At 49.9% G+C, this 17332-nt stretch overlaps 7 protein-coding genes; 2 read left to right on the top strand and 5 right to left on the bottom strand.

The window, feature by feature from the left end:
* Positions 1 to 136: 136 nt before the first annotated feature.
* On the bottom strand, positions 137 to 2470 carry FFUJ_01555 (related to ATP-dependent RNA helicase; the record flags this gene model as incomplete). Its single annotated transcript, XM_023577406.1, has 1 exon — positions 137 to 2470. The coding sequence occupies one exon, from the start codon at positions 2468 to 2470 to the stop codon at positions 137 to 139; it is 2334 nt and encodes a 777-aa protein (XP_023424026.1).
* A 1003-nt stretch (positions 2471 to 3473) lies between these two features.
* On the bottom strand, positions 3474 to 5183 carry FFUJ_01556 (related to SNARE transport protein; the record flags this gene model as incomplete). XM_023577395.1 has 3 exons in its annotated part: positions 3474 to 3533; positions 3578 to 4812; positions 5054 to 5183. 3 exons carry the CDS (start codon positions 5181 to 5183, stop codon positions 3474 to 3476), a joined length of 1425 nt encoding a protein of 474 aa, XP_023424025.1.
* Positions 5184 to 7206: 2023 nt separating this feature from the next.
* FFUJ_01557 (related to GTP-binding protein) lies at positions 7207 to 9840 on the top strand (the record flags this gene model as incomplete). Its single annotated transcript, XM_023577384.1, has 1 exon — positions 7207 to 9840. The coding sequence occupies one exon, from the start codon at positions 7207 to 7209 to the stop codon at positions 9838 to 9840; it is 2634 nt and encodes an 877-aa protein (XP_023424024.1).
* Positions 9841 to 10002: 162 nt separating this feature from the next.
* Positions 10003 to 10446, bottom strand: FFUJ_01558 (uncharacterized protein; the record flags this gene model as incomplete). XM_023577373.1 has 2 exons in its annotated part: positions 10003 to 10293; positions 10381 to 10446. 2 exons carry the CDS (start codon positions 10444 to 10446, stop codon positions 10003 to 10005), a joined length of 357 nt encoding a protein of 118 aa, XP_023424023.1.
* A 451-nt stretch (positions 10447 to 10897) lies between these two features.
* On the top strand, positions 10898 to 12239 carry FFUJ_01559 (probable uroporphyrinogen decarboxylase; the record flags this gene model as incomplete). XM_023577362.1 has 5 exons in its annotated part: positions 10898 to 10952; positions 11026 to 11067; positions 11128 to 11663; positions 11722 to 12112; positions 12163 to 12239. 5 exons carry the CDS (start codon positions 10898 to 10900, stop codon positions 12237 to 12239), a joined length of 1101 nt encoding a protein of 366 aa, XP_023424022.1.
* Positions 12240 to 12687: 448 nt separating this feature from the next.
* FFUJ_01560 (uncharacterized protein) lies at positions 12688 to 13168 on the bottom strand (the record flags this gene model as incomplete). XM_023577351.1 has 2 exons in its annotated part: positions 12688 to 12901; positions 12978 to 13168. The coding sequence occupies 2 exons, from the start codon at positions 13166 to 13168 to the stop codon at positions 12688 to 12690; spliced, it is 405 nt and encodes a 134-aa protein (XP_023424021.1).
* A 2116-nt stretch (positions 13169 to 15284) lies between these two features.
* On the bottom strand, positions 15285 to 17009 carry FFUJ_01561 (related to VeA protein; the record flags this gene model as incomplete). XM_023577340.1 has 6 exons in its annotated part: positions 15285 to 15534; positions 15595 to 15895; positions 15955 to 16217; positions 16287 to 16366; positions 16424 to 16478; positions 16540 to 17009. The coding sequence occupies 6 exons, from the start codon at positions 17007 to 17009 to the stop codon at positions 15285 to 15287; spliced, it is 1419 nt and encodes a 472-aa protein (XP_023424020.1).
* Positions 17010 to 17332: the final 323 nt, after the last annotated feature.

Here is a 17332-nt window from a genome sequence, read left to right as displayed (position 1 = left end):
CTCAACGTTTTGGTCATGTCAATGACTTGAACATGTATTTCTCAAAAATTTGTACACTATATAGACCAGACCTTTTCTGATGTATTGACTACAAGTATGCCTTTACTAAATAAATAACACCACCACCACCGAATATCTACTTGCTTCCCATTGCTTCAACAATCCATGTAGCTTGGATGGCGCTGACCTTCTTGGCATAATTCTTATTTGTGTAGACGTGCTCGAGGAACATGATGGCTTCTTTCTTCTGCCCATGCAATACGCTGGCAGGATGGATGGCAACAACGTGTTTGCCTTGGATGGTGACAAAGCTGCCGTCAGGGGCCAGCATAGCAGTTTTCAGAGCGAATCCTCTCAAGAAACACTTGAGGACTTGCTCAGCGCGTTCTGGGGAGATGGGAACGAATGGTTGAGGATCAGCTGGTGGAGCCTCATCCAGGAGCTTCTCCTCAAGACACATACCCCGAAGCTGCCTTCGAATGTTCAGAGCCTGTTTCATGTTTCTCATGTTGATCTTCCGTTGCTTGCACCAATTCACTCTGTCAGCATTCTCCGCGGTGTATTGTTGGATGGTGGTAAGATATGTGATGATGTCCCCCTCGCGGCGTTGGAGTTCTTTTCTGAAGTTTTCCACCTCTTCTTGGGCCTGTTCGGACTGGATACTCAGGAATATATCCTCTCCAGATGTGATACAGGAAATTATGTCGATCGCCTCGACCACACAATCAAACTCGGGATCCGCAGCAGCAAGCAAAACAGCCCCCAACGGCGCAGAAACAGGAAAGCGGGCCATTGTTTCACCAGTCCTCGTGATAGTGCCATCATCATTGAGAGCACCAAGGAAATGTAAGTGAATCAGAGCTTTCTCGATTGCTTCTGTCTCTGGGGGATCCATGAGAGGGAAAGCAAGGACATCCTGGATTCCTCGTGCCTTCATGGTCAGAACTGCTCCCAGGACGTCGTTGCGAAGAATCTCGGGAAGATCGGAATCTTGCAGTGTCTTGAAGGCTGATTCTGGGTATAATCTAAAGCACTTTCCGGGTCCCTCACGGCCTGCTCGACCAGTTCGCTGTACAGCGGAAGATTTCGAGATAGGTTTCGCAAGAAGAGATTCCATGCCCAGGCGTGCTCGGTATTGCTTCACTTTTGCTTTACCGCAATCCACCACATATCTGACTCCGGGAACAGTGACTGATGTTTCAGCAATATTTGTCGCCAGCACAATCTTACGCGTAAAAGGAGTTTTGACAGGTAAGAAGGCCTCGCGCTGCGCGTCCATCGAGAGTTGACCGTACAAAGGGAACACCTTGATCTTGGGGACATTAGAGGCAAGAGTTTCCGCATATTCCTCAATCAGCTTTTGGGCAGCCTCAATCTCTTCCTGGCCGGTCAGGAAAGCAAGGATATCTCCCGGGAGCTGCTCTTGCAAGTGTATCTTGTAAATCGTCTTGAGAAGGGCGTCCTGGATGTCGGGTACAGGTCGCGGTTCATGGTGAATTGTGACAGGGTACTGTCGTCCCTTGATCTTAAGAACTTGCAGTGTGCTTTCGCCCTCGTTCTTTGGGCGCACGTCCTTGAAGAACTCTTGAATGCCCTCCACATCTGCTGTCGCACTCATGATGACCACTTTGAGCGGGATGCCCCCGCGGCCAGACAAGTCGCTTGCAAGAATCTGCTTCAGGAAACCAACTAGAAGATCAACATCAAGGCTGCGTTCATGAATTTCGTCGACCACGATAGCGCTGTAGCTGCTGAGATTGGGATCCCGCAGAAGTTCCTGAAGCAACATACCCTCAGTCAAGAATTTGATCCTTGATCCCTTCGGGACCTGGTGGTCAAATCGAACCGAGTAACCGACCAAGCCATCTCGTCGACCTTTCCCTAGAGGGGTTCCGGCTTCTTGAGAAACACGATGAGCCAAAGTTGTCGCGGCGACTCGTCGAGGCTGCGTGATTGCGACCATGCCACCCACTGAAATCTCGTCGTCTGAGCCGCCGATCTTGATCTTTTGGCGTCTACACCAGGGCTCCTGATAGAGAAATTGAGGAACCTGAGTACTTTTTCCAGAACCTGTCTCACCCACTAGCACGAGCACATCGCTGCCGGACTTTCGCAGGGCCTTCTGAATGTCCTCGCGGTACTGCCATATTGGAAGCTCTTTGCGTGTCTTGAGCAGTTTTGGATCATCCCGCGCCCGAGACCTGTCGCTTGTATCGCACCCTCTGGAAGGTTTCTTGTGCTCTGGCCTTTGCTTCTTTGCTTCTGTGGTAGCGACAGGGGCAGCTAAAGGGGTGGCTACAGGGCTGTCTGATGCTGATGTTGAGGAGGCTATGGGTACGGCCTTTGAGGGCGCTGTGAGATACCCTTCGAGGGAAATTGTTTTCCCCCCTATCGTAATAGCATTTGAGTCTGTCTTATTTTTGGTTTTCCTCTTTTTCGCCGGAGGAGGGCCAGAATTATCAGTCGCCATGGTGCAGGGTGAAAAGTTGGCGACGGTGGAAATTTTCACTTGGATCCAATGTCGATAGCTGGGAGGCAATCGCTGGGATCAGAATTATACCTGACCAAACCGAAACAACCCCGACAAAATAAATATCCCATGAAGCGGTGTATCAAATACCACAGATGTTCCACTTATTTAATTCATGCTCTCTCATTGTCTCCACCGAGCCAACTACTAACTAAACCTACCATGTACATACAATCCGTCAATCATCTTGTTATTAAAACCATGGCTTATTACGCCGTCTCCCATAATCACAAGAGCTCAGAAAGTTACGAAAAGGACTGCTTCGGAAAGTTCTTAGTAACTTATGTATCATCAAATATACTTTGCTTTCGTAGGATACAATCAAACTCAAACACCAGAAATCTTTACTTAAACTCTCCGTCAAGGGCAGATATCCTGGCCTGATATGATGTCTCTGGTTTCCTCATCCTGAGTTATCAATGCTAGCGATTCGCCGCTCAGTGCATGGTTGCGTACGATAGAAACTGAGTTTGAAAATCAAATATCAAATAACCAAATCTTAAAGCGTCGGAGTTCTCTCAACATCTGTCTCATAGGTAATTAAACATTTACGTGTTTGTCCCTAACCAATATAGCAATTATGGGTCGTTTGGTTAAATACTCTACATCAATGAATGCGCAGAGCTCTCGTCGACGAAGTCAAGATTCAGAAGCGAAATAAAATACTTTGGACGCCTGACATATGGCTTTAAAACCCACAAGCATCAATGTCCGTCTTCTTAGACGATTAAACAGTGATTCGATTTTCATGTATACATGCCCCTTAGAGTGCTCCAAAATCCAGATTCTTTTGAGTTGGTTTATACAATTGATCACAACCAAGACGGGACCTACCCTGCAGTTCTGTAATGGAAACATCTAAATAGATATGTTAAATCTCAATGTGCTCATCGTGCCCTGCCCCAACACAGATGCCATATATCATCGTGTCATTAATTGCTCTCTACTTGATGCGGGCCAATCGTTCTCGGTTCATTCTCGTGGCATCGTCCACAGCATCGCTCTGTGTCAAGTCAGTAGAACGATCTTTGGTTTAAAATTGAGAACACCACTTGCCTTGTTCATAATACGATCGATCTGCTTGTTCTGCGAGTCAACCTCCTTGCCAATAGCTCTGCCGACCATATTCATCATGGACACTTGGCCCTCAAGCTCGGTGATGCCATCATCGATCTGGTCCTCAAGCTCATCCGCTCCCTCCTCATCGTCAAGGTTGAATTTGCCGTAGTCCTTCTTACGAGGTTGCTGTCGTGGCCGGCCCACGGTGTTCATGTCTCTGAAGTTGCCTTCCATGCGCTGGTTGGCTTGGAAACCATCGCGGCGGGTGGCTTCTCGTTGTTCTCGTTCAGATCGATGGCGTGCCATGACCTCATCGTCCGCCTTTTGCTTGCGTTGCTTGGAGGTAAAAGGGTTGCTGACATGCACGGCAAACATACTTCCGTTGAGTGTCTTGAGTTCGGCAGCCCTGTCTTGAGCGATCTTGTTCTGGTTGGCAGCTAGATCAAGATGCTTTTCCGTGTTGTTCAGTCGCTCTCCTTGAGCTCCCAGGCGAGCCAGGGTGGCGCGACCGACTTCGTTGGCTTGTCGGGCCATTTGTACCGACCGATTGACAGAGGATGCGCTGTCCTGCTGAAGTTGTCGCTTCTCCGCCAGAATAGATTGATATTCAGCTTCTTCTTGCTCCTCAGCGGTCAACTCGCGCTCCTCACCATAACCGCCGTACGAGCCGCCATCGGCCCCTGACTGTGGACCGTTGTTGGTAGGCAATTGCTTCTGGGCCTGGCGTTCCTGGGCACCAGCGAACAAGTTGTCTCTGTTGGTGTCAGGCTCGCTGGGTCCAAACCCACCATAGCCCCCGGGGCCTCTTGCACCAGCAGCTGGGCCGGGGCTGTTGTATCTGTTCTGAGGAGCAGAGTCGCCATATCGATTTCCACCATAGCCGCCGCCGGATCCGTATCGGTCAGCACCGTATCCGCTCGGAGGCTGGGGCTGAGAGTTGAAGCTTCCTTGCGCAGGAGCGGGAGCACCGTAGGAATTTGGAGCCTGGGCGGCAGGGCCGTTGTTGAGACCAGCACGGGCTTGCTGGTAAGGAGTTACGTTGGCATACTTTGCGTCGTCGGCATATGGGTCTTTTCCGCCTTGTTTGGCATAAGGATTCTCAGAGGTACTGGACTGAGATGACTTCTTGCGACCAAAGAGGGCGTGGCGGTTGGCGTCATCACCATCATCGCCTTTCTTCCCAAAGCCAAACTTCTTCATGGCAAGGTTTGTTGGATGTGGAACTGGATTGAGATGCTAACGAGCTGTCACGTTTAATTGTGTCAGTGAGAAAGGAAACAAAGAATTATGAAAGTAATGGAAGGACTGAAAGGAGAAGAGGATGGTAGTGTTGCCTTAAGAGAGGACCGATAGTGGTTTCCTGCAGTGCTAACTTTAGGTACCGGTGGTTTATTGGGGAGAACGGACCCTGGGCTTAGCCTGGGCGGTGTCCCCTGACCCCTCCACTTGAACGTCGAAACTCACCTGTGTCTAAAAGGATTGGATACTTTATCGTGCTTGTGGCGTGCTTATCCTTCAATTCTCCTATCGTTTCGGGCATGGAGCACACGCCTCTCAGGCCTAGACTGTTAGAAGGTTTCGATTCACAAGGCATTATGATCTCGTTATGCAATAGGCGCCCACCAAGCGCCCAAGATCCAATACATCCGATCCCAAGGATTGCACTTAGATCCTCTAGTCTAATCCCAGGCCCCTGGTGTTTGGACCCTCCCGTCTCTCTGCCTGCAAGTCCCTGAATCCTCAATCATTTTCTTTATGGCAGCCATTCGCCGTTGTGTCTTGATTCCAGTCCTGCAGCAACATCAATGCGCCGAGTGGGTTGTCTATTCCATTGCGTCAAGTACTTAAGAGTCGCCAGCAAATGTGGCTTTGGGTCTCATCGCCGTCTATCCCGGAAGAGTGGCTCAGCCATTTCAATGCGTCAGCCATGGCGCCGCCTGCATGTTCGATTTTGTTCGACGTAGACATCCATAAACTCAGTCAGGCCGTATTTTTCACAATACTTGTTTCAAGCTGTATAGCATGGAATATTATTGTGTTTGAGCTGGAGTGATATATAAAGCTTTGGAGGTGTTCACGGTGAAGCCAAAGCGACCCTGACCTTTGTTTGAAGAGCAATCGTGAGCGTTAGACTCCTGTATCAATATAGTTTCACCTGTGGAACCTAGTCTATGACTGAAGGGCCATTCCATGTTCCATGTTCTAGAAAAGGCTCTGGAATGAGGACCTCGCAATTGTTTTCAAGGCCTTGGGAACTATTCCTCCCCAGTAGAAAGAACTGAGGCTCTGTGACGCTTTGGCAGGGTAGCTTATGGTCTCTGAAGCTGAAGCTGAAATTGGTATCTTGAGTTGATGCACCCGCAGGCAGATGACTCACTGACAGACAATGGACCTTGTGAGCATGCACTCCGAATACGGAACTCAACCAGATGCTCTACTGGCAGGATATGCTGGCATTCACGTACCTATCGAAATGATCTCTTTTCAAGAACACTACGTGCGAAGACCGAGCTGATGTAGTACCCCATAACTAACCGACTAACGTTAATGGACGACTCCAGCTACATTAATCCTCTGGCTGTAACCGGCTCAAGGCCCCACAGAGACATCAAGTACCGAGCACAAGATAGGTATTAAAAGGTGATAAAAAAGAGGGAAGTACATCTACAGATACGTATGGCACTATTATTAACTGAGATCAAGTATCAGATGCTTAGTATGAAATGTTGCAAAACCCGGGAGCACAAATTCAAATTTGGGATAGAATGATAGAAAGAGAGTTATATTGTGACTAGGTACTCGGTACTTACTACCTTACCTTAGCGGGAAGGGGGGCAGGGGGTTCAGACGTATTTTAAAGGAAGGAAAGACTGTGTAAGGTACCTACCTATTCTATTATCCTTGATATTCTGCCATAGTAGGCTGATGTAATATTTCTGACAGAAAACCAGTGCGACAGTCTTTTCTGTTCACTGACTGATGTTCAAAAACACCCCTCTCCCGTGCAGGTACCTTAGGTACCTAGGTAGGTAGGTAAGGTAGGTACTAAGGTAGCACTAAAATGTATTCCGGCCGTTCAATAACATGAACTGACGGAAGGGACCATTAAGGCGATCACGGTATCTCAGGTTCCCATAAGACTCTCTTGATTGGCCACTTGGCCGATGCGTCACCTCTGACTCGCCAACTGGGAGAATTACCTTACATTTACTTTCTATCTTCAATTTTCTAAAGCTAAAGAGCGCGGACGCCTTCATCTTCCAGTCAATTATCTTACCGAAAACGTCATACTCGTATATATACCCATCACGGCTCCCTTTTCCTCTCAACCATGCCTTTCATCTCCTGAGCTGGCAACTGACCGCCCTGACTCAATCCTCTAGAGACGTGATCACTACACTTGGATCAACTCACAATACTTCTTCAAGTAATCAACAAGATGATATTCCGGATATATTACGCTTTCCCTTTTCTTTATACTCGATATTCTCCCCTTTTATCGCTCTTATACCGACACATGCTGTCATCAATATCTTGAGAACCTCACTCAGTATCACTTGTCTATCGGATTTCATTTTCAACCTTCTCAAGAACCCTACGCCCACTACAACACGACCATGGCATCTGTATTCACCTATGACCCTGATCCTCCAAGGGTCTCTTCACCTTGGACTCCGCTAAGCGAGTCAGGGAAGGACGAGGCTGCTCAGGGTACAGAGCTTCGCCGACCAGCAAAAGAACCTCAGCCAGGGTTGCTATCAGAGTATGGGGTCATCAAACTACAGGCCGAACCACAAGAGGGTCCTACTGAATACAAGCTTCACCTACTCCTCCGACCTAGGAGGGTATTTAAGAGCATGAGCACTGCCGGAACATCACGCCACGCTCGGTTAAACATGCCCTCAACCGCCTCTCTCACACCTTCTAACCAGGCTCGTGAACAAACCCGTCAACAAAGGCTCCAGCACTTGACTACCCAGCTCCTGTGGAGGTTACAACAGTCCTCTCCATATCACGCATCCAGTTCTAAGGAGCTGGCAATCCCAAGACTGCCTGATGACAGCGTTGATCTTTCTGCCCCCGCGAAGCTGAGTGAGCTTGTCCCTGGATTGGAGGAATCAAGAGGAGCCTTGTATGAGATCGGTGTCGCTGATGATGGCACTCTTGTTGGCCTCACCAAAGATGAGATGGAAGAGAGTCTCACAACTTTGAGAGTAATGGCCGCAAGCTTAGGTTGTTCTGTCGAAGTTCATCGGAGAGTCATTGTTGGCGACTGCGAATGGGTCGAGTCGACCGAGTTGGTCGACAGTTTTGTTCCCTCACCGCATCAAAATATTAGAAACGGAAAACTCTGGGTTGCCGAAGCGCTTGTCAAGCCCAACTTTGGTTTCCTAGATGAGGAAAATGGAACCAATAGTTCTCACAAGAATGAGCAGGCTATTACAGAGAGCGCTGCCGTACCCAGCCGTGGTAGTTCTACAACACCACAGTTAAGAGTCACTTTCACTGGTCCTACCACATCAGGTAAATCAAGTCTTTTGGGGACCCTATCAACCGGGACACTAGACAACGGGCGTGGCAACAGTCGACTTAGCTTGCTCAAACATAGACACGAAGTGGCCACGGGGGTTACCAGTTCAATAGCTCAGGAACTCATCGGATACAAAGACCAGTCGATTCTCAACTACAGTCATGGGAACATCGAGTCTTGGGTCGATATACACGACTGTTCCGAGGGTGGTCGCTTAGTGTTTGTTTCCGACTCTGCTGGCCATCCAAGATATCGCCGGACAGTTCTTCGTGGACTGATGAACTGGGCACCTCATTGGATCATCTTGTGCTTGGCTGTAGATGATGGAGATGCAGCCACCAAAGGACATGGGATAACATCCTCAACGCAGGATGTTCTGGGAGTCACATCAGTGGGAGCTGATCTTGTCAAAGCCCACCTCACACTATCACTCAAACTGGATATCCCTTTGGCAGTTGTCATCACCAAAATGGATCTCGCTTCCAAGACAAGCGCGCATAGAACCACAAACAAGATCTTGTCAGCTGTCAAAGAAGCTGGGCGTATACCCAAAATCCTTCGGCCTGACCAGAAGGTATGGAGGGACTTGGACCGAGTACCTGATGATGACTCGGCCATGGTCAAAGACCTACTCAAGGGGATCTCGGAGAGTGGCAACTTAACCGAGGTTGTTCCAATTGCATTCACAAGTGCAGTAAGAGGAAGTGGTATTGGCCTTCTGCACGCCCTTTTGGAGAACCTGCCATTGCCGCCGACACCGACCGCTCGTGATTATGTTGGGATGGCGTTGAACCCAGAGCAGCCGAAATGCCTATTCCATATCGACGATACCTTTTCTCTGCCAACGTCGTACAGCAACATAACAGGTGCCTTGGGAAAGCAAGCAGACCCAGGTATTGTCGTGTCAGGCTATCTCAGGTTTGGACGACTCTCTGTCGGGGACAAGATTGTTATTGGGCCTTTCCCACCAAATGATGACGAAGCTCGCGACTTAACACCGGAGGATAGGCAATCTCCTGGTAGCTACGGACTCTCGATTTCGCACCCTTCTTCTGCAGAGTCGGCCCGCATCGCCATGAAAAATGCCGTCTCCGCATCAGCGACTCCAGGGGAGTGGCATGACGCTCAGGTTGTGAGCATACGTAATTTGAGACTCCCTGTTCTGACTCTTGAATCTGGACAAGCCGGATCAATTGGCCTCGTCATCCAATCACTCTCGCACCGTTCCCAGAACGGTAATACGGACTCCAATATTCCCATTGAGCCCCCCCGTATTCGACGTGGCATGATCTTGGCGATAGCGTCGAAACACATGGCGGAAACGGGGCTGAAGTTGCAAGCTGCGAGCGGCTTTACGGCGGTCTTTGACGACTTAGATACCCAGATCCTTGCAATTGGCACTTTCGTAAACATCTACATCGCCAGTATTCGGACGGTGGCGCGCATACGTCAGATGTCGCGTCAAGGCCCAGGATGGAAAGCAGGAGCAAGAGAAGCAGACGAAATTGAGGAAATATTCGACCTCAACGACGACCTCGAAACGAATACCGAGAAGGAGAAAACCGATGCGACGAGAGGCGGAGTGGAGATGAGCTTGGAGCTTATCCATCATCGTGAATGGATTGAGATGGGTTCACGAGTCATACTATTAGAAGGAGGAAGTCAGGATAAATCTGGACTAGAAGGATTTGTTGGAAAAGTTGTTGAGATTGTTGATTGAACTGTTGACGCTTTTGGGGTAGAATACCGACGCCTCTAGTTTTACCTTCTGGATGATGCTTTTTAAATACTAGTTGCTTTGTTTAAGTCATAATTCTTTCTGAATATCTTTGATCATAACCCCAGAAACGCCATTCGTATGCTGATGTATGATACTTCATATCTAGGCCCGAACCAAGCCATAAAACAACGTCCAAGTTAAGACAAAGCCCGAGATGCCATTGAATATGCCACCGAACCAGAACTCGAACAAGCCACGATAATAACGAGAAGGATCGAGAGGAGCGTGGCCTTTGGGGAGTGATTCCGGAGCAACCTTGAGGGCGTAGAAGAGGAGAGCAGTGATGCAAGAGAAGATGATGTAGACGAGGAAACCGTAATACGATTCGAGGCCGAGGACACCGGCGCTGACTCCAAAAAGTGACGCAGTAAGGCTGTGGAGGTTGGAGAGAGCCTGGATAGATAGTCAGCTCGCAGGAATCTTGAGTGTGGATAATGATCGCTATTGATAGCAACATTCATTAAGAGCGAGGGAGCGAACCTTTGTGTTATGGACCACAGACTCGGGAACGATGGGGTTGATCTGAAGCTCGCGCTCGGAAGGCATTGTCGCGGATGAAGATGGGTCACTCAAGTCAGCCTTTTCCAGGTGAGACCGATTCTAGGGAGACAGGATTGAAGATCGAGGTTGTGGGTATAGCTTCGTATAGATCTTGAATGCAGCTCTCAACACGCGCTGGAGTGCCGAGCAGCATTGTAATGACAGCGTGTCGGTCCGTCCAAAGTTCCGAGCGCCGATTGGTGAGGTACCTAAGCTTGCATGGAGGTGGGCCTGGTTGGTTCATTTGGAATCAGCCTTGTCCGTGCTCAGTACTCCGTAGCTCGACCGCAACTGTACCTACCCCTCCACTACCTATGATTCCATATGGGCAGTCCTCGGCGGGGCATTTGTAGTTTATTTAACTGGAACTTCTTCTAAAAGCCACAATCTGTAACTTGCAGTTATTCCTGAGCTGCTGTACCAATTTGACTTGACTATAATTTGAACAGCACATAGAATGTCGCAAGATTTCGCGCCTCTCAAGAACGACCTGTTGCTTCGCGCAGCATGGGGTGGGTCGTCCAAGCCTCAGTTGTGAGAATCATGAGAGAGAATTGTGCTGAGACTTGCTGTGTTGCAACTTAGGCCAGACCGTTGAACGCCCTCCCATGTGGGTGATGCGACAAGGTGAGAAGACATCTTGGCATGCGGGTATAAGTAGACAAGACTGACCTGATCAATTGATAGCCGGCCGCTACCTACCGGAGTATCACGAAGCCAAGGGTAACCGAGACTTCTTCGAATGCTGCCGCGACCCTGAAGTCGCAACTGAAATCACCCTCCAGCCTGTCCGCCGATTCGCAGGTCTCATCGATGCCGCCATTATCTTTTCCGACATTCTTGTCATCCCCCAGGCAATGGGTATGACTGTTGAGATGGTTGAGAAGAAGGGCCCCCATTTCCCGAATCCGCTCCAGAACCCCGACGACGGACAGTACGGCCAGGTGCTCGCTAAGAACGTCGATGTTGCTGCTGAACTCGGCTACGTGTACGACGCTATCACACTCACACGAAAGAAGCTTGAGGGACAGGTGCCCTTGATTGGCTTCTGCGGCGCTCCCTGGACGCTGTTCTGCTACATGGTCGAGGGTGGTGGCACCAAGCTATTTGCGCAGGTCAAGACATGGATCTACAAGTATCCTGAGGAGTCGAAGAAGCTTTTGGCCAAGATCGCCGATATCTGCGTGGATCATCTGGCACTTCAAGTCAAGGCTGGTGCTCAGGTATAGAATGCTCTCCTCTAGAACTGCACCATATATGACTGACTTGTAAACTTTATAGCTAGTGATGGTCTTTGACTCCTGGGCAGGAGAGCTCGGCCCTTCTTCTTACCGTCAATTCTCTGAGCCCTACTTGAAGCAAATCGCCGAGAAGCTTCCCGCCAAGCTACAGAGCCTCGGCTTGGAGAAGGTTCCCATGACCGTGTTCCCCAAGGGTGCTTGGTACGCACTCGACTCTGCCTGCAACCTGGGCTATAATGTGGTTGGCATGGACTGGTTGCATGATCCCAAGGAGGCCGTCAAGATCCGAGGCGACCGCAACATTGTGTTCCAGGGCAATGCTGACCCAGGGGTACTGTATGGCACCAAGGAGGCTATCACCAAGGCCGTCGAGGAGATGGTCGAGGGCTTCTGGGTTGGAAACAAGGGCTGGATCGCCAACCTTGGCCACGGTAAGTTTGCGTCACAATACTGAGCTGGACGAGGGGCTGACCAAAGGCAGGAATTACACCTGGCGTAAACCCTGATCATCTCAAGCACTACTTCGAGGAGATTCACCGCTTAACCAAGAAGAACTAACGGGAAAAACTTACTGTGTGCTGTGTTGAAGCCGTGTTTTGAGATACCGTCTGTCTATGCTGGGTTGAACATCAAAGTAAATAAGGGGGGGGGGGCCGTCAGAAAAAGCATTGTGAAGAATACCAGTAGACACGAAAAAATTGTAACATAGTCAAACAGCATGACCAAGGTTCTGAGTAAGATAAAACTTTGTTTGTAGATTATTCAATTCATGGGAACCATTGGTATCTTGACTTTTGCTTTCCTCCTTTTCACCTTTGTCTTGTAAGTTGACCCGTCCTTCATAAAATTGTCTACCTAGTAGCCAGAACCCCTGCTCAAGATTCAATGTCAAAGGCGCCAAAACACCGAGCTGTACTGTAAAATAATTGGACCCAATAGCAGTAGAACGTGAAATCTCTCATGCCTATAATTGAGCATGGTGAAACACCTGAAGGTCTCTCAAGTCCTATGCCTTCTTGCCAAAAAGCCAGTTCTTGCCCTTCTGAGCCAACGACTCGCCAGTAGCAGTAGGTGAGTTGGCGGACTTGGGCTCCTCCTCGTCAGTGATGGCTTCGTCGTTGCTAGGCTTGCGGGTTAACTCTGTCTCCTTGTCCTTGAAGACGTTGCCCGCGCCACCACGGCCAGAATGCTGAGCACCAGATGAGGGGCGTCGAGGTATACTTTTGTCTCGGGTCAGCAACGATTCCAAAGAGAATGATCCCAGATGTTAAGTAGCAGGAGGAATGAAAAACTTACGCTTCAACGTCCTGACGCTTGCGGGTTTCGCGAGGATCATCGTTCTTGGCCATATTGCCTGTACCACCACGGCCGGTGGTGACAACAGAGCCCTTGAGGACGGGAGTCTGGAGCTTGCTGGGATCTGTCTTCTCAGTGTGGGTTGAGTCGGCCATGTTGCCAGCACCGCCTCGACCGTGAGAGGAGAGCATTGTGAAAGATGTGTGAGTTTGGAGGAGAGAGTGCTGTTGTTTGTTGAGGGGTAGTGGTTGTGTAGGTAAGGTAAGGCAGGTAGCTGGTTGCAGTGTTCTTGAGTGACTAACAACGAAACTAGTGACTGTCGAGGAGTTGTTGAGTAGACTGGGAAGTTGCCAAGTTAAACGCTCAGGAGGACGTCCCCAAAGAATTGTAATGATGAAGAGAAAAGTCTGTTTGAATGAAGAAGATTTAGCTGGAGGCGGTGGTGACAGCTTTTAACCCAATGCCAAGTCCTCGTGATTGATGTTGTAACTTGCTACCAAATTTTCCCCTGCCCTGGAAGTGTTCCCATGATCAACTAAACAGGGGCAAGAGGGAAAAAAATTCGATAGGTTCCCAGGCGCTGCGGCCTTTTCCCTCCCCTTCACACCCACCGAAGCACTGCGCCCAGCCATAGAGTATATGGCCTAGACGGGCCTTGTGCTCACTAGGCTGCCCCGAACCTGGGCTAATGGGTTGTGAGCTGTAGGGCGAGATCTCTTCAGCTGGGCGTTGTAGCTGAAAGTGCTTCTTCTGCACTACCTTGGAGTCTATTCTTGAGTCAAATTATCGAACTCTCTCTTTCTACCTCTAATTGAAAAGTGCTGCCCTCCTCTCAACCCTTCCTTGTCCATTTGAAGAATGAGGCTCAGTTAAAGCTCGTCCAAGTCTAGGACAAGTAGACGCAAGTACCCGTGCGCCAGTTCCACTTGGTCATGGCACTAAGAGGCCATGTCCAGTCATAGAAATTGGTTGCGTAATGAATTTTGATGGCCTCGTGCTGCCCCAGATCTTGGCAAGGTACTTCCGATATACGAAGTCAATACAAGCTTTTATGAGGCCTGTGAGGGGTTCAATGCTGAGAGCTGGGGTTACTTGATGCCCGGGTCTCAGCCATAAATTGCAGCCGAGCAGTGAGGAAGTTGTCCTCACCCAGGGACCGAAAGGGGAAATATCGTATATCGAGCCAACCTATAGTTGCAAAAGCGCATAGGGTACTCCGTACCTACCTAGTGAAAGATAAGTTCCTTAGTCGGTCTTCAAACGAGAACATGAAAACTCTCCGCGAGTTGTGCGCCTACCACGTCAGGTATGCGACTCATGTCTGTCATGACAACATGAGTCTTCCATGAGATTCTCCCCTTTCAAGGCCTCGCTGTTCGGTCAAGTAGAAAGTAAGTTGGCCGAATGGCCTCTCGTCGCCAAGAGAATCTATCCATCAGAGATCTGTAGATCGTCTTCGCTCTCGCCGGGCTCCGAGTTCCCAGCGGCGCTCGCTCCCGCATAAGACGTAAACTCTCATATTCTTGCGTGCCGGCACCAGCAATTATCCATAGCCGTTTCTGTACTGGCGTGCCCCGACACGACGGGCTGGTCTGGCTCGGTGGCTCATAGCTATGGAAGAAGCCCGGGAGAACCTGCTCGAAAAGGCATTGATCACAAGCCTCATGACCTCAAAATCTCGAAATGTGCAAGGGGATGCTGCTGTTTGTGGCTTATAGCCTGTAGCTTGTACTGCACACAGCTAGATTCCATCAGGGTTGTCCCATGCTAATCCGACACAAGACCCTGAATTTGGCGGCTAAGCTTTTCTAAGTGCGATGACGTTGACTCCTTGAACCCCTGGTTCGGCCATGATACTGTCATCCTCTGCTCTCGAGCTAGGGAACCCTTTGCCCTGTCGATCCCACACTTGGCTTCACACTCTTTATTGGCCCTATAGATGTGTCTAGCTGCAGCACCACCGACACACTGCAGTGCAAGCTAGGACAAAAGCACAAAATACGGAGTATCAGAAATTGGCTCAATTCCAAAACACCAACGCCGGCATCTATACTCAGTATTCAATGACATGACGCCTCATCTGACAATGGCAGTAACTCCATACATGTTGGCGACATATCTTGGAGCCTTGTACAAAGGATAGCAATGATTTGGCCTATTTTCCCGTGCCGATTGCCTTTTGTGCGCGCCAGCTATTCATTCTCCTGTGGATTGCAACTATCTGAATAGCCAAATTTCCAAACCCTAACTCTGATATGGTCAAACAATCATGGATATTTCCTTGGTGATATGGTTCACGCAGATTCTTCAGTTCTGATCGTACATCTCTTCATCACCTTCGCCCTTGATGTTGGCGTCCTTACGGATCGGGATCTTGATGCCTTGGTTTGCAAATTTCTTGCTCAATGGTGTACTTTCACACACGCCGGGGAACTTCTTGGCCGAGTACACGTGGAAACTCTCGCTGTAGCAAGACGACAGGATTGGCGCTCGGCCTTGGTTTACGTTGGCTCCCTGCCCTCCGGGGCGCCCAACGTTGACGAAGGAGAACCTTAATCTGCAACTTCAGCGTCAGCAATCGCAAGCCACGGCACAGACCAAATCCAGTTGCCCTTACCGAAAGGTTCCTTCTGTACGGACGCTGAGGTCTTGGAGGACAAACCAGATACCTGATTGTCCTTCAGTGTCCTCGAGGCGGAATGCGCTTGCGGCCAAACTGCCAATCAAGTTTCTCGTAAACATCCCTTGGGGTTGACCTCCCACTACTGCCATCCGAGTAAGCGCATTTTGATCCTGTCCATATCCATTACGGAAAGGTGCACCTGGCGGAGGAGCCGAAGGTTCGGCACTGTAACCGCTATGTCGCGGGTAATATTGTTGGGGCGGACCGTAGGAACTGCTCGGCGGGTACGACGGTGCTACTCTTGTGTCAGACACGGATTTGTTCTCGCTTGTTGTTCCTCCTGTTTCGACCAACCTTGACCATAGCTCTGCTGCACCGGTGGGGGATAATCCTGACCATAGTTCATCCCTTGCGATTGCCCATATCCAGACTCGCGGCTCGGGGGCAGAGATTGTTGCTGGTACGAAGGGGTTCCTGGTTCTAAGGACGAATAAGTGTAGGTACTTGAGGATGCCATAGCGCCAGTCCCAGTTGAGGACCGCACCAGGTTGACTTCTTTGGTACCGTCATGATTCCACAGATCGACCGATAACACAAACATGGCGTGGTCTAGGGTACTACACATTATGCATTAGCACAAACCAAGATGCCCCTTTTTTCTCTCTCTCGCGACTGCATCGACGTACTTGTAGTCAACCTCTTTACCCGTCTCGGTATTGATTATGACAAGACGAACACATGGCGGCGGCGTGATTGGGCGACGATCCTAGATCAGAACTGTGAGACATATGATCAGGGCTCACAGGCAAAGAAGAAAACAGACCTTATCGCCAAATCCACACATGCGCGCACGCACGGGTTGTTGCTTCACATCGAGACTATGGAATCGTTTCAGCGGGGTCGCGAAGGAAGTTTGAAGGATCTGCCTTGGCCACAAACCTGTACTTCCAGCCTGATCCTTCTTCAATCTTGGAGTAGGATGGGGGAACGTGTTCGGAATCTTTCTGATGGTCGGTGGGCGATGGGCGCGAGGAAGGCGGGGGAGGATGATCATCATGTTGCGAAGGAGGAGGGACGTGTTGCTGGTGCGGATGGGGCCGAGGGTATTGACTCGGCTGAGGCTGTTGATATGGAGCTGGGGCATATGGTGGGAGTTGAGGCTGGTGATGGGGTGGTTGGCCATGGTGTTGATGCGAAGATAGCGAGTGGGAAGGTGGCGGCGGAGGTGGATGTTGGTGGTGAGGATGTGGAGCTGACGGCGGAGGAGGCAGGGGAGGATGGGACGAGTGGTGATGTTGAGTCGGGGGCGGTAGAGGCGGAGGAGGACGCTGGTGTTGTTGGTAGGTATGAATCGGTGGTGGTGGTGGTGCACTGGAAGAATAAGCAGGGCCAGGGATTCGCTGCGACATGTCGGGCGGGTGATAGGCGGAATTCATTGCGTTTTGCGATCAATGATAAGGTTATCGAGAGTTGGTGTCGAGTGCAAGTCTACGTATGGATATAATATAAGAAGGAATAAAAAGGTTGGGGAGGTAGGTATGCGTAGAGGATGGATGATCTGTGGAGGACGAAGCGAAGAGGAGAATCTGTGCGGACAGGCCGAGCTATAAGAGCATATGCTCCGACAATTGTTGCGTTGCGTTGCGCGGAAATCCCCTTGGAGTTCGTCCTGAGCCAAAGAGCGAAGAGAAGCGAAACAAGACGAGACCAGATGTCGGTCTTGAGGGGAGAA

The sequence above is a fragment of the Fusarium fujikuroi genome, chromosome FFUJ_chr01, assembly GCF_900079805.1.
Source record: "Fusarium fujikuroi IMI 58289 draft genome, chromosome FFUJ_chr01".
Taxonomy (NCBI): Eukaryota; Fungi; Ascomycota; class Sordariomycetes; order Hypocreales; family Nectriaceae; genus Fusarium; species Fusarium fujikuroi.
This window is presented reverse-complemented; position numbering and strand designations above follow the sequence as displayed.